Raw genomic sequence first — 14517 nt, forward strand, 5'->3', positions numbered from 1 at the left:
AGTGCGTGGGGACAGCCTGACCCATCCCTAAATTACCTGTGTACGTCCATGTTCCTGGTGAGTGTGCGCTCACAGTACTGTGTGCCAGAGTGCGTGTGGTCAGCCTGACCCATCCCTAAATTACCTGTGTGCATCCATGTTCCTGGTGAGTGTGCGCTCACAGTACTGTGTGCCAGAGTGCGTGGGGACAGCCTGACCCATCCCTAAATTACCTGTGTACATCCATGTTCCTGGTGAGTGTGCACTCACAGTACTATGTGCCAGAGTGCGTGTGGTCAGCCTGACCCATCCCTAAATTACCTGTGTGCATCCATGTTCCTGGTGAGTGTGCGCTCACAGTACTGTGTGCCAGAGTACGTACGGACAGCCTGACCCATCCCTAAATTACCTGTGTACATCCATGTTCCTGGTGAGTGTGCGCTCACAGTACTGTGTGCCAGAGTGCGTGGGGACAGCCTGACCCATCCCTAAATTACCTGTGTACATCCATGTTCCTGGTGAGTGTGCGCTCACAGTACTGTGTGCCAGAGTGCGTGCGGACAGCCTGACCCATCCCTAAATTACCTGTGTACGTCCATGTTCCTGGTGAGTGTGCGCTCACAGTACTGTGTGTCAGAGTGCGTGGGGACAGCCTGACCCATCCCTAAATTACCTGTGTACATCCATGTTCCTGGTGAGTGTGCGCTCACAGTACTGTGTGCCAGAGTGCGTGGGGACAGCCTGACCCATCCCTAAATTACCTGTGTACATCCATGTTCCTGGTGAGTGTGCGCTCACAGTACTGTGTGCCAGAGTGCGTGGGGGCAGCCTGACCCATCCCTAAATTACCTGTGTACGTCCATGTTCCTGGTGAGTGTGCGCTCACAGTACTGTGTGCCAGAGTGCGTGGGGACAGCCTGACCCATCCCTAAATTACCTGTGTACATCCATGTTCCTGGTGAGTGTGCGCTCACAGTACTGTGTGCCAGAGTGCGTGCGGACAGCCTGACCCATCCCTAAATTACCTGTGTACGTCCATGTTCCTGGTGAGTGTGCGCTCACAGTACTGTGTGCCAGAGTGCGTGCGGACAGCCTGACCCATCCCTAAATTACCTGTGTACGTCCATGTTCCTGGTGAGTGTGCGCTCACAGTACTGTGTGCCAGAGTGCGTGGGGTCAGCCTGACCCATCCTTAAATTACCTGTGTACGTCCATGTTCCTGGTGAGTGTGCGCTCACAGTACTATGTGCCAGAGTGCGTGGAGACAGCCTGACCCATCCCTAAATTACCTGTGTGCATCCATGTTCCTGGTGAGTGTGCGCTCACAGTGCTGTGTGCCAGAGTGCGTGGGGACAGCCTGACCCATCCCTAAATTACCTGTGTACGTCCATGTTCCTGGTGAGTGTGCGCTCACAGTACTATGTGCCAGAGTGCGTGGAGACAGCCTGACCCATCCCTAAATTACCTGTGTGCATCCATGTTCCTGGTGAGTGTGCGCTCACAGTACTGTGTGCCAGAGTGCGTGGGGACAGCCTGACCCATCCCTAAATTACCTGTGTGCGTCCATGTTCCTGGTGAGTGTGCGCTCACAGTACTGTGTGCCAGAGTGCGTGCGGACAGCCTGACCCATCCCTAAATTACCTGTGTACGTCCATGTTCCTGGTGAGTGTGCGCTCACAGTACTGTGTGCCAGAGTGCGTGCGGACAGCCTGACCCTTCCCTAAATTACCTGTGTACGTCCATGTTCCTGGTGAGTGTGCGCTCACAGTACCATGTGCCAGAGTGCGTGGGGAAAGCCTGACCCATCCCTAAATTACCTGTGTACATCCATGTTCCTGGTGAGTGTGCGCTCACAGTACTGTGTGCCAGAGTGCGTGCGGACAGCCTGACCCATCCCTAAATTACCTGTGTGCATCCATGTTCCTGGTGAGTGTGCGCTCACAGTACTGTGTGCCAGAGTGCGTGGGGACAGCCTGACCCATCCCTAAATTACCTGTGTACGTCCATGTTCCTGGTGAGTGTGCGCTCACAGTACTGTGTGCTGGAGTGCGTGCGGACAGCCTGACCCATCCCTAAATTACCTGTGTACGTCCATGTTCCTGGTGAGTGTGCGCTCACAGTACTATGTGCCAGAGTGCGTGGGGACAGCCTGACCCATCCCTAAATTACCTGTGTACGTCCATGTTCCTGGTGAGTGTGCGCTCACAGTACTGTGTGCCAGAGTGCGTGCGGACAGCCTGACCCATCCCTAAATTACCTGTGTACGTCCATGTTCCTGGTGAGTGTGCGCTCACAGTACTGTGTGCCAGAGTGCGTGGGGACAGCCTGACCCTTCCCTAAATTACCTGTGTACGTCCATGTTCCTGGTGAGTGTGCGCTCACAGTACCATGTGCCAGAGTGCGTGGGGAAAGCCTGACCCATCCCTAAATTACCTGTGTACATCCATGTTCCTGGTGAGTGTGCGCTCACAGTACTGTGTGCCAGAGTGCGTGCGGACAGCCTGACCCATCCCTAAATTACCTGTGTACGTCCATGTTCCTTGTGAGTGTGCGCTCACAGTACTGTGTGCCAGAGTGCGTGCGGACATCCTGACCCTTCCCTAAATTACCTGTGTACGTCCATGTTCCTGGTGAGTGTGCGCTCACAGTACTGTGTGCCAGAGTGTGTGGGGGCAGCCTGACCCATCCCTAAATTACCTGTGTACATCCATGTTCCTGGTGAGTGTGCGCTCACAGTACTGTGTGCCAGAGTGCGTGGGGACAGCCTGACCCATCCCTAAATTACCTGTGTACATCCATGTTCCTGGTGAGTGTGCGCTCACAGTACTGTGTGCCAGAGTGCGTGGGGACAGCCTGACCCATCCCTAAATTACCTGTGTACATCCATGTTCCTGGTGAGTGTGCGCTCACAGTACTGTGTGCCAGAGTGCGTGGGGACAGCCTGACCCATCCCTAAATTACCTGTGTACGTCCATGTTCCTGGTGAGTGTGCGCTCACAGTACTGTGTGCCAGAGTGCGTGGGGGCAGCCTGACCCATCCCTAAATAACCTGTGTACGTCCATGTTCCTGGTGAGTGTGCGCTCACAGTACTGTGTGCCAGAGTACGTGCGGACAGCCTGACCTATCCCTAAATTACCTGTGTACGTCCATGTTCCTGGTGAGTGTGCGCTCACAGTACTGTGTGCCAGAGTGCGTGGGGGCAGCCTGACCCATCCCTAAATAACCTGTGTACATCCATGTTCCTGGTGAGTGTGCGCTCACAGTACTGTGTGCCAGAGTGCGTGGGGACAGCCTGACCCATCCCTAAATTACCTGTGTACATCCATGTTCCTGGTGAGTGTGCGCTCACAGTACTGTGTGCCAGAGTGCGTGCGGACAGCCTGACCCATCCCTAAATTACCTGTGTACGTCCATGTTCCTTGTGAGTGTGCGCTCACAGTACTGTGTGCCAGAGTGCGTGCGGACATCCTGACCCTTCCCTAAATTACCTGTGTACGTCCATGTTCCTGGTGAGTGTGCGCTCACAGTACTGTGTGCCAGAGTGCGTGGGGGCAGCCTGACCCATCCCTAAATAACCTGTGTACATCCATGTTCCTGGTGAGTGTGCGCTCACAGTACTGTGTGCCAGAGTGCGTGGGGACAGCCTGACCCATCCCTAAATTACCTGTGTACATCCATGTTCCTGGTGAGTGTGCGCTCACAGTACTGTGTGCCAGAGTGCGTGGGGACAGCCTGACCCATCCCTAAATTACCTGTGTACATCCATGTTCCTGGTGAGTGTGCGCTCACAGTACTGTGTGCCAGAGTGCGTGCGGACAGCCTGACCCATCCCTAAATTACCTGTGTACGTCCATGTTCCTTGTGAGTGTGCGCTCACAGTACTGTGTGCCAGAGTGCGTGCGGACATCCTGACCCTTCCCTAAATTACCTGTGTACGTCCATGTTCCTGGTGAGTGTGCGCTCACAGTACTGTGTGCCAGAGTGTGTGGGGGCAGCCTGACCCATCCCTAAATTACCTGTGTACGTCCATGTTCCTGGTGAGTGTGCGCTCACAGTACCATGTGCCAGAGTGCGTGGGGACAGTCTGACCCATCCCTAAATTACCTGTGTACGTCCATGTTCCTGGTGAGTGTGCGCTCACAGTACTATGTGCCAGAGTGCGTGGGGACAGCCTGACCCATCCCTAAATTACCTGTGTACGTCCATGTTCCTGGTGAGTGTGCGCTCACAGTACTGTGTGCCAGAGTGCGTGCGGACAGCCTGACCCATCCCTAAATTACCTGTGTACGTCCATGTTCCTGGTGAGTGTGCGCTCACAGTACTGTGTGCCAGAGTGCGTGGGGACAGTCTGACCCATCCCTAAATTACCTGTGTACGTCCATGTTCCTGGTGAGTGTGCGCTCACAGTACTGTGTGCCAGAGTGCGTGGGGACAGCCTGACCCATCCCTAAATTACCTGTGTACATCCATGTTCCTGGTGAGTGTGCGCTCACAGTACTGTGTGCCAGAGTGCGTGCGGACAGCCTGACCCATCCCTAAATTACCTGTGTACGTCCATGTTCCTGGTGAGTGTGCGCTCACAGTACTGTGTGCCAGAGTGCGTGGGGGCAGCCTGACCCATCCCTAAATAACCTGTGTACGTCCATGTTCCTGGTGAGTGTGCGCTCACAGTACTGTGTGCCAGAGTACATGCGGACAGCCTGACCCATCCCTAAATTACCTGTGTACGTCCATGTTCCTGGTGAGTGTGCGCTCACAGTACTGTGTGCCAGAGTGCGTGGGGGCAGCCTGACCCATCCCTAAATAACCTGTGTACATCCATGTTCCTGGTGAGTGTGCGCTCACAGTACTGTGTGCCAGAGTGCGTGGGGACAGCCTGACCCATCCCTAAATTACCTGTGTACGTCCATGTTCCTGGTGAGTGTGCGCTCACAGTACTGTGTGCCAGAGTGCGTGGGGGCAGCCTGACCCATCCCTAAATAACCTGTGTACGTCCATGTTCCTGGTGAGTGTGCGCTCACAGTACTGTGTGCCAGAGTACGTGCGGACAGCCTGACCTATCCCTAAATTACCTGTGTACGTCCATGTTCCTGGTGAGTGTGCGCTCACAGTACTGTGTGCCAGAGTGCGTGGGGGCAGCCTGACCCATCCCTAAATAACCTGTGTACATCCATGTTCCTGGTGAGTGTGCGCTCACAGTACTGTGTGCCAGAGTGCGTGGGGACAGCCTGACCCATCCCTAAATTACCTGTGTACATCCATGTTCCTGGTGAGTGTGCGCTCACAGTACTGTGTGCCAGAGTGCGTGCGGACAGCCTGACCCATCCCTAAATTACCTGTGTACGTCCATGTTCCTTGTGAGTGTGCGCTCACAGTACTGTGTGCCAGAGTGCGTGCGGACATCCTGACCCTTCCCTAAATTACCTGTGTACGTCCATGTTCCTGGTGAGTGTGCGCTCACAGTACTGTGTGCCAGAGTGCGTGGGGGCAGCCTGACCCATCCCTAAATAACCTGTGTACATCCATGTTCCTGGTGAGTGTGCGCTCACAGTACTGTGTGCCAGAGTGCGTGGGGACAGCCTGACCCATCCCTAAATTACCTGTGTACATCCATGTTCCTGGTGAGTGTGCGCTCACAGTACTGTGTGCCAGAGTGCGTGGGGACAGCCTGACCCATCCCTAAATTACCTGTGTACATCCATGTTCCTGGTGAGTGTGCGCTCACAGTACTGTGTGCCAGAGTGCGTGCGGACAGCCTGACCCATCCCTAAATTACCTGTGTACGTCCATGTTCCTTGTGAGTGTGCGCTCACAGTACTGTGTGCCAGAGTGCGTGCGGACATCCTGACCCTTCCCTAAATTACCTGTGTACGTCCATGTTCCTGGTGAGTGTGCGCTCACAGTACTGTGTGCCAGAGTGTGTGGGGGCAGCCTGACCCATCCCTAAATTACCTGTGTACGTCCATGTTCCTGGTGAGTGTGCGCTCACAGTACCATGTGCCAGAGTGCGTGGGGACAGTCTGACCCATCCCTAAATTACCTGTGTACGTCCATGTTCCTGGTGAGTGTGCGCTCACAGTACTATGTGCCAGAGTGCGTGGGGACAGCCTGACCCATCCCTAAATTACCTGTGTACGTCCATGTTCCTGGTGAGTGTGCGCTCACAGTACTGTGTGCCAGAGTGCGTGCGGACAGCCTGACCCATCCCTAAATTACCTGTGTACGTCCATGTTCCTGGTGAGTGTGCGCTCACAGTACTGTGTGCCAGAGTGCGTGGGGACAGTCTGACCCATCCCTAAATTACCTGTGTACGTCCATGTTCCTGGTGAGTGTGCGCTCACAGTACTGTGTGCCAGAGTGCGTGGGGACAGCCTGACCCATCCCTAAATTACCTGTGTACATCCATGTTCCTGGTGAGTGTGCGCTCACAGTACTGTGTGCCAGAGTGCGTGCGGACAGCCTGACCCATCCCTAAATTACCTGTGTACGTCCATGTTCCTGGTGAGTGTGCGCTCACAGTACTGTGTGCCAGAGTGCGTGGGGGCAGCCTGACCCATCCCTAAATAACCTGTGTACGTCCATGTTCCTGGTGAGTGTGCGCTCACAGTACTGTGTGCCAGAGTACATGCGGACAGCCTGACCCATCCCTAAATTACCTGTGTACGTCCATGTTCCTGGTGAGTGTGCGCTCACAGTACTGTGTGCCAGAGTGCGTGGGGGCAGCCTGACCCATCCCTAAATAACCTGTGTACATCCATGTTCCTGGTGAGTGTGCGCTCACAGTACTGTGTGCCAGAGTGCGTGGGGACAGCCTGACCCATCCCTAAATTACCTGTGTACATCCATGTTCCTGGTGAGTGTGCGCTCACAGTATTGTGTGCCAGAGTGCGTGCGGACAGCCTGACCCATCCCTAAATTACCTGTGTACGTCCATGTTCCTTGTGAGTGTGCGCTCACAGTACTGTGTGCCAGAGTGCGTGCGGACATCCTGACCCTTCCCTAAATTACCTGTGTACGTCCATGTTCCTGGTGAGTGTGCGCTCACAGTACTGTGTGCCAGAGTGCGTGGGGGCAGCCTGACCCATCCCTAAATAACCTGTGTACATCCATGTTCCTGGTGAGTGTGCGCTCACAGTACTGTGTGCCAGAGTGCGTGGGGACAGCCTGACCCATCCCTAAATTACCTGTGTACATCCATGTTCCTGGTGAGTGTGCGCTCACAGTACTGTGTGCCAGAGTGCGTGGGGACAGCCTGACCCATCCCTAAATTACCTGTGTACATCCATGTTCCTGGTGAGTGTGCGCTCACAGTACTGTGTGCCAGAGTGCGTGCGGACAGCCTGACCCATCCCTAAATTACCTGTGTACGTCCATGTTCCTTGTGAGTGTGCGCTCACAGTACTGTGTGCCAGAGTGCGTGCGGACATCCTGACCCTTCCCTAAATTACCTGTGTACGTCCATGTTCCTGGTGAGTGTGCGCTCACAGTACTGTGTGCCAGAGTGTGTGGGGGCAGCCTGACCCATCCCTAAATTACCTGTGTACGTCCATGTTCCTGGTGAGTGTGCGCTCACAGTACCATGTGCCAGAGTGCGTGGGGACAGTCTGACCCATCCCTAAATTACCTGTGTACGTCCATGTTCCTGGTGAGTGTGCGCTCACAGTACTGTGTGCCAGAGTGCGTGGGGACAGCCTGAGCCATCCCTAAATTACCTGTGTATGTCCATGTTCCTGGTGAGTGTGCGCTCACAGTACTGTGTGCCAGAGTGCGCGGGGACAGCCTGACCCATCCCTAAATTACCTGTGTACGTCCATGTTCCTGGTGAGTGTGCGCTCACAGTACTGTGTGCCAGAGTGCGTGCGGACAGCCTGACCCATCCCTAAATTACCTGTGTACGTCCATGTTCCTGGTGAGTGTGCGCTCACAGTACTGTGTGCCAGAGTGCGTGGGGACAGCCTGATCCATCCCTAAATTACCTGTGTACGTCCATGTTCCTGGTGAGTGTGCGCTCACAGTACTGTGTGCCAGAGTGCGTGGGGACAGCGTGACCCATCCCTAAATTACCTGTGTACGTCCATGTTCCAGGTGAGTGTGCGCTCACAGTACTGTGTGCCAGAGTGCGTGGGGACAGCCTGACCCTTCCCTAAATTACCTGTGTACGTCCATGTTCCTGGTGAGTGTGCGCTCACAGTACTGTGTGCCAGAGTGCGTGGGGGCAGCCTGACCCATCCCTAAATAACCTGTGTACATCCATGTTCCTGGTGAGTGTGCGCTCACAGTACTGTGTGCCAGAGTGCGTGGGGACAGCCTGACCCATCCCTAAATTACCTGTGTACATCCATGTTCCTGGTGAGTGTGCGCTCACAGTACTGTGTGCCAGAGTGCGTGCGGACAGCCTGACCCATCCCTAAATTACCTGTGTACGTCCATGTTCCTTGTGAGTGTGCGCTCACAGTACTGTGTGCCAGAGTGCGTGCGGACATCCTGACCCTTCCCTAAATTACCTGTGTACGTCCATGTTCCTGGTGAGTGTGCGCTCACAGTACTGTGTGCCAGAGTGTGTGGGGGCAGCCTGACCCATCCCTAAATTACCTGTGTACGTCCATGTTCCTGGTGAGTGTGCGCTCACAGTACCATGTGCCAGAGTGCGTGGGGACAGTCTGACCCATCCCTAAATTACCTGTGTACGTCCATGTTCCTGGTGAGTGTGCGCTCACAGTACTGTGTGCCAGAGTGCGTGGGGACAGCCTGAGCCATCCCTAAATTACCTGTGTATGTCCATGTTCCTGGTGAGTGTGCGCTCACAGTACTGTGTGCCAGAGTGCGCGGGGACAGCCTGACCCATCCCTAAATTACCTGTGTACGTCCATGTTCCTGGTGAGTGTGCGCTCACAGTACTGTGTGCCAGAGTGCGTGCGGACAGCCTGACCCATCCCTAAATTACCTGCGTACGTCCATGTTCCTGGGGAGTATGCGCTCACAGTACTGTGTGCCAGAGTGTGTGCGGACAGCCTGACCCATCCCTAAATTACCTGTGTACATCCATGTTCCTGGGGAGTATGCGCTCACAGTACTGTGTGCCAGAGTGTGTGCGGACAGCCTGACCCATCCCTAAATTACCTGTGTACATCCATGTTCCTGGGGAGTGTGCGCTCACAGTACTGTGTGCCAGAGTGCGTGCGGACAGCCTGACCCATCCCTAAATTACCTGTGTACGTCCATGTTCCTGGTGAGTGTGCGCTCACAGTACTGTGTGCCAGAGTGCGTGGGGACAGCCTGATCCATCCCTAAATTACCTGTGTACGTCCATGTTCCTGGTGAGTGTGCGCTCACAGTACTGTGTGCCAGAGTGCGTGGGGACAGCGTGACCCATCCCTAAATTACCTGTGTACGTCCATGTTCCAGGTGAGTGTGCGCTCACAGTACTGTGTGCCAGAGTGCGTGGGGACAGCCTGACCCATCCCTAAATTACCTGTGTACGTCCATGTTCCTGGTGAGTGTGCGCTCACAGTACTGTGTGCCAGGGTGCGTGGGGACAGCCTGACCCATCCCTAAATTACCTGTGTGCATCCATGTTCCTGGTGAGTGTGCGCTCACAGTACTGTGTGCCAGAGTGCGTGCGGACAGCCTGACCCATCCCTAAATTACCTGTGTACGTCCATGTTCCTGGTGAGTGTGCGCTCACAGTACTGTGTGCCAGGGTGCGTGGGGACAGCCTGACCCATCCCTAAATTACCTGTGTGCATCCATGTTCCTGGTGAGTGTGCGCTCACAGTACTGTGTGCCAGAGTGCGTGCGGACAGCCTGACCCATCCCTAAGTAACCCATGTTGCATGCCTGTGAATATGACCTTGTATGTGTATACTTGGGGTAATTCTAGCACATACTAAGGCCGTTCTCTCCCCCTACCAGAAACACATTGACTCCTATGTGTCAGATTGCTACGACAGCATCGCCATCTTCCTGTGCATACACATTGTGCTGCGGTTCAAGGGCATCGCTCAGCGGAGAGACATCCCAGCCATAGACAAGTAAGACGTCATTATGTCAGATGGTTCCCTGGATCTGTGCGCTGTCTGTCTCCCGCAATGTATATGTGTGTGTGTGTGTGTGTCCTGTAGCTTTGTACATGCTGTAACCCACAGCAACCAGTCAGAGGCAAGTGCAGTAATGGGAAACCTATACAAGGCCCATGGTTGTGGCCCTCCAATCTTCTAGTTATACTTTTTTAGTAATTAGCGCCCCTTTACTTACCCTAAGATGCCCTCATTGCCCTTACATGCTGCTCAGGAATACCGTCTGAGGCCAGGAAGAGCGCGAGTCCACATTCAGTCGGATTTCTGTGCAATTGCTGATAGCGGACTGAGGGCTCATTCTGACCCCCACCCCCTCATGCTACTGTACAAGCACAGAAAAGTAATTAGATGGTTGCCCTACCTGAGCAGGCAGGGGCCTGCGTTACGCCCAACATTTCTTTGGGTGCGCCCGCCATTTTTGTAAGCATGTCTATAAAAACAGACAGCGAGCGCCCCGGCGAACGTAAAATTCACCAAAGACGCTTGCTGCGGGGGACTGCACATTACCGCATACGCACATGAGCAGTCTCCCACCATCGGGGATGGGCCTGTGCAGACATGTCTGCATCGGTCCCTGACTGTTGTACTGACCAGCCCTGTGTTGCTTTGCTAGAAGTGCTGGGACTGAGCTGATGTCTGTCACCTCTCCTGTGTATAATGACAGGTACTGGGACACCCTACTGGACATGCTGTGGCCACGCTTCCAGCTGATCTTGGAGCTGAACATTCAGAGCATCCGCAACACGGACCCTCAGAGGCTCGGAACGCTGGACACCAGACCACACTATGTAATCGCTTGTTCCACCTGGGGGTCTGTCTAGAACGATACTCATTTCCACCCCTCCCATATATTCTCTGTGTCCTTTCCTAGATAACACGACGCTACGCAGAATTTTCATCGGCCATTGTTAGTATAAATCAGACGTTCCCCAACGAGAAGACCAACGTTCTCCTGGGACAGCTGCAGGTAACGGCACATACGTTCCCCAATGTGGACTTCATGCATGATGTTACGAGATGTGGAGATCAGCTTAGGGGTCTAATAGGAGCTGATCTTCGCCAGTAAGTGTGTGTGCCAGACATTCATAGCCCCAAGATCGCCCGATAGGGCATCTTACAATAATTATTGGGGTTTGCCTGCAATTGTATCGATGCCCAACAGCCATGGACTACTTCAGAGCGGACTCAATAGCTGTTTAATAAGGGTCCGTTTTCTCACAGTGCTTCTAGTCTGACATTATGGAGAGTTCCATCCTGAGTATGTGAAAGCCAGAAGTGATGTCCCAAGATTAGGTGGTCTGGTCTTTGGGGTGACTCCATGACAGACAAATTCCAGCTAGTGAGGACATAAGATGATGGCAGACCCCACACGTAAGACGTCTGTGTTCTGCTCCTTTCTTAGGTGGAGGTGGAGAATTTCGTCCTGAGAATGGCCGCTGAGTTCTCCTCCAGGAAGGAACAACTTATCTTCTTGATAAATAACTATGATATGCTGCTTGGGGTCCTCATGGTGAGTACCAGCCTGGTTATTCCTATACGTTTCCGTATAGCGTGTCTCCATCCTTAACTTCTGTGATCATTGTCCATCTTAAGGAACGGGCGTCTTCAGACAGTAAGGAGGTGGAGAGCTTCCAGCAGCTGCTGAATGCGCGGACTCAGGTGAGACAGCGGCGTTCCGAGATTACTCTGTGCCGTTACATTGTAGAGAATAATCCCGTAAATACATTTTACATCCTGTGTTATCCGTCCCGGGAAGTATGCGTGGCAAAGACCAATGAGGCCAACGCACGTAGGTGCTTCTACATCAACCTCGTTTCCTTTATTCTCTGACTATTTCAGTCAAATTTATCGATATGTAGATGAAGGGATCATCGCTCTTATCTAGCGAAGACATCCTCTCCTACATCACCCATCTCTATCATTCGTCACTTAGGAGTTTATCGAAGAGATTCTGTCCCCGTCCTTCGGAGGGATGATCGCCTTTGTGAAAGAATCCGAGTCGCTCATCGAGAAGGGTCAGCAGGATCGGCTCCGGAGCGAGGAAGGTGAGCACCGCCGTTGCCGCCTTGGTCTGTGTCTCCCTCCGTAGCTTTATAATGCATTGTCTACCTTGTTACCTTCCAGCACGCGTGTCTCAGCTGGTGCGAGGCTTCTCTTCCACATGGAAGCAGGCGGTGGAGACGCTGAGCCAGGATGTCATGAGGTCATTCACAAACTTCAAGAATGGCACCAGTATAATACAGGTATAATGTGTTTTCTGCTATAATAAGATTAAAGTGGGTAACCGCATTTACCGCTTCTGCCATTTCCAAAGAACAGTATAATAAACTAAGGGGCTGAGTGGGAGAGCATCACTGGAACCCTCACTGAATTGGTCCAGCCAGCGTCCAATCATCTGCTGTACTGTTCTTCAGGGCAATCACAAGGACTTCTTTGTTACATTTCATTGTTTCACAGAAACAAGTTGTCAGGGCGACAGAGGAATGATCATTTTATTGGCTCCCTGGGGCACACCCCCAAGACTGTGGGTGTAGCTGAGGCTGGCGGAGTAGGCACTAAATAGTTATAAGATAAAACTATAGCTTTTTGTAAAACAACTGTTCATTAAAATGTAACCACCGCTAACTCATTAGGTAGATCGTAATTATCCACAAATTAGGATCCCCCAATCCCATTGTAGTCGCAGGTAAATACTGTACCTTAATGGTTGTACTAATTCTGCTTTTCCTACAGGGGGCGCTCACACAGCTAATCCAGTACTATCACCGTTTCCATAAGATTCTCTCCCAGCCGCCTCTCCGGAATCTGCCGGTTTGTTCAGAGTTAATTAATCTCCATCACCTGATGGTGGAGCTGAAGAAGCACAAACCCAACTTCTGAGGGGTGGATGGTGGCATCACATGTGCTAGACTGGACTTTATAACATCGATGTTACATAGACCGTGTCACATAATCTGTGCCGCAACACTAATAAGCTGCTGCCGATGTCAGACTCGCCCGGTCCGACTGTCACGCCGGACATCGGACTTGTTCTCAATGTTTTGTGTTGTTTGTAAATTAATTTAATAAAGCAAATCAGCCCCTTGTCATTCCCAATAAAATAACACTACCGTAGCACCGTCATTCTTTGGGTTTTATATATACAGTCGTTTCAGGCTGAAAATGTTTGGGCTCTGAACAATAGAGGAAACAAATTTTCACTTGAACCGCCAGCCCCTTTACCACATTCAGTGGATTCCCTTTAACCCTTTGAGTGCCAGGAAATTTGTCAGACTAGGTGTGAAAATTGGCAAGCAAACATTTTTATTTATCATACTGACCTGTAATGGTAAAAATAAATAAAAAAGTCCTAACCTAACAAGGGCTTAAGAGCCCTTCCTTAGTGATCTGTTCTCCCAGGCCCCAATGAAAAATTGAGTCCTGGGAGGCGGGGTAATGGGAGGAGGAGCCCTGGGCTGCACACAAGAAGTCTTGGTGCCCTGTCACCAGAGCTCCACCCATACAAATTGTTGCCAACGACCACCATTGGTACGACCGAAAAATGTAACCTTTCTCCCACATCCAGCAGGGGACACTGCCTTATACCATGGGGATTGGGATGTGGTCTGGAGGAGCCGGCACTTTAAGAAAATCTGTCCTGCTGGCTACTTCCCCTCCCATTCCCCATCAGACTCCAGTCTTTGGAAAAAGTGTCCGGAGGAGTCCCGGCCACGTCTCTCTGGAGACCGAAGATTTTTTATTTTATTTTTATTTTTGTAGCAATAGTCTACGGTACCTTAGGGGGGAGCCAGGTCGGCGCTGCTTGCAGGGCACCTCCTGGACTCGGCCACCGGAGTTATCTTTTGAAGAAATCCCGGGGGACCGCCGCAGCTGCACGCGGCTTGCGTTACGGTCCCATAGGCTATCCCACACACCCCTTATAGGATTTTTATTTTTTGGTGTGGTCCTGGCATTGCTGGGATATAGGCAGCACCTGGGCCCTGTTCCAACTAATTGGGGGCGAGCAGCGGCATGACTGATATGTGGGGCACGCTTACCTGAGCGTGTGTATGTTCTGGCCGGCGTCTTGGTTCTGTGTGCACTGTTCCCGGAGGGGAGGTTTACAGGGCGGACGGCTGGCTGGAAACAGGAAGTAGGCCTTAAAGCCGGAAGGGCAGTTCACTGAAGTGAGTCTGCCTTCTGGTCGGCGTAGCATACAGTCGATAAGCGGTGTCTGGTCTCCTCAGCAGCGGCAGCTCCCAGTGGCAGGGTACCTGCGCTGTATGATTCGTTTGTCCCTCTCCCATCCCCAAGAAAGGTATTGTGGTCTGGGGAGTTGGACTGGGGGGTGGAAGAAAAAGCAGGGTTGCTGGAGCTTCTCACCTGTTCCCTGACAGACACAGCATAGATTCACTGTGGGTGTGCACTGTGAATGATCATGGCTGAAAGGAGGGCTTCTAAGGCTTCTCTCAAGCGTTATAC

The 14517-nt window shown here is 53.1% G+C and overlaps 1 protein-coding gene across 1 annotated transcript in view; it reads left to right on the top strand.

Annotated features, from left to right (window-relative positions):
• The window catches only part of VPS52 (VPS52 subunit of GARP complex), a 24155-nt gene extending 10985 nt beyond the window's left edge, over positions 1 to 13170 (top strand). Inside the window, exons 11-18 of the mRNA XM_083160230.1 lie at positions 9893 to 10011; positions 10721 to 10844; positions 10928 to 11023; positions 11459 to 11566; positions 11650 to 11715; positions 11990 to 12101; positions 12181 to 12299; positions 12790 to 13170. Of these exons, the coding sequence (XP_083016356.1) occupies positions 9893 to 10011; positions 10721 to 10844; positions 10928 to 11023; positions 11459 to 11566; positions 11650 to 11715; positions 11990 to 12101; positions 12181 to 12299; positions 12790 to 12936 (891 nt within the window). The 3' untranslated portion in view covers positions 12937 to 13170. The remainder of the gene's footprint in view (positions 1 to 9892; positions 10012 to 10720; positions 10845 to 10927; positions 11024 to 11458; positions 11567 to 11649; positions 11716 to 11989; positions 12102 to 12180; positions 12300 to 12789) is intronic.
• Positions 13171 to 14517: the final 1347 nt, after the last annotated feature.

This window comes from Crinia signifera, chromosome 9 (genome assembly GCF_055691185.1).
Source record: "Crinia signifera chromosome 9, ASM5569118v1, whole genome shotgun sequence".
NCBI lineage: Eukaryota > Metazoa > Chordata > Amphibia > Anura > Myobatrachidae > Crinia > Crinia signifera.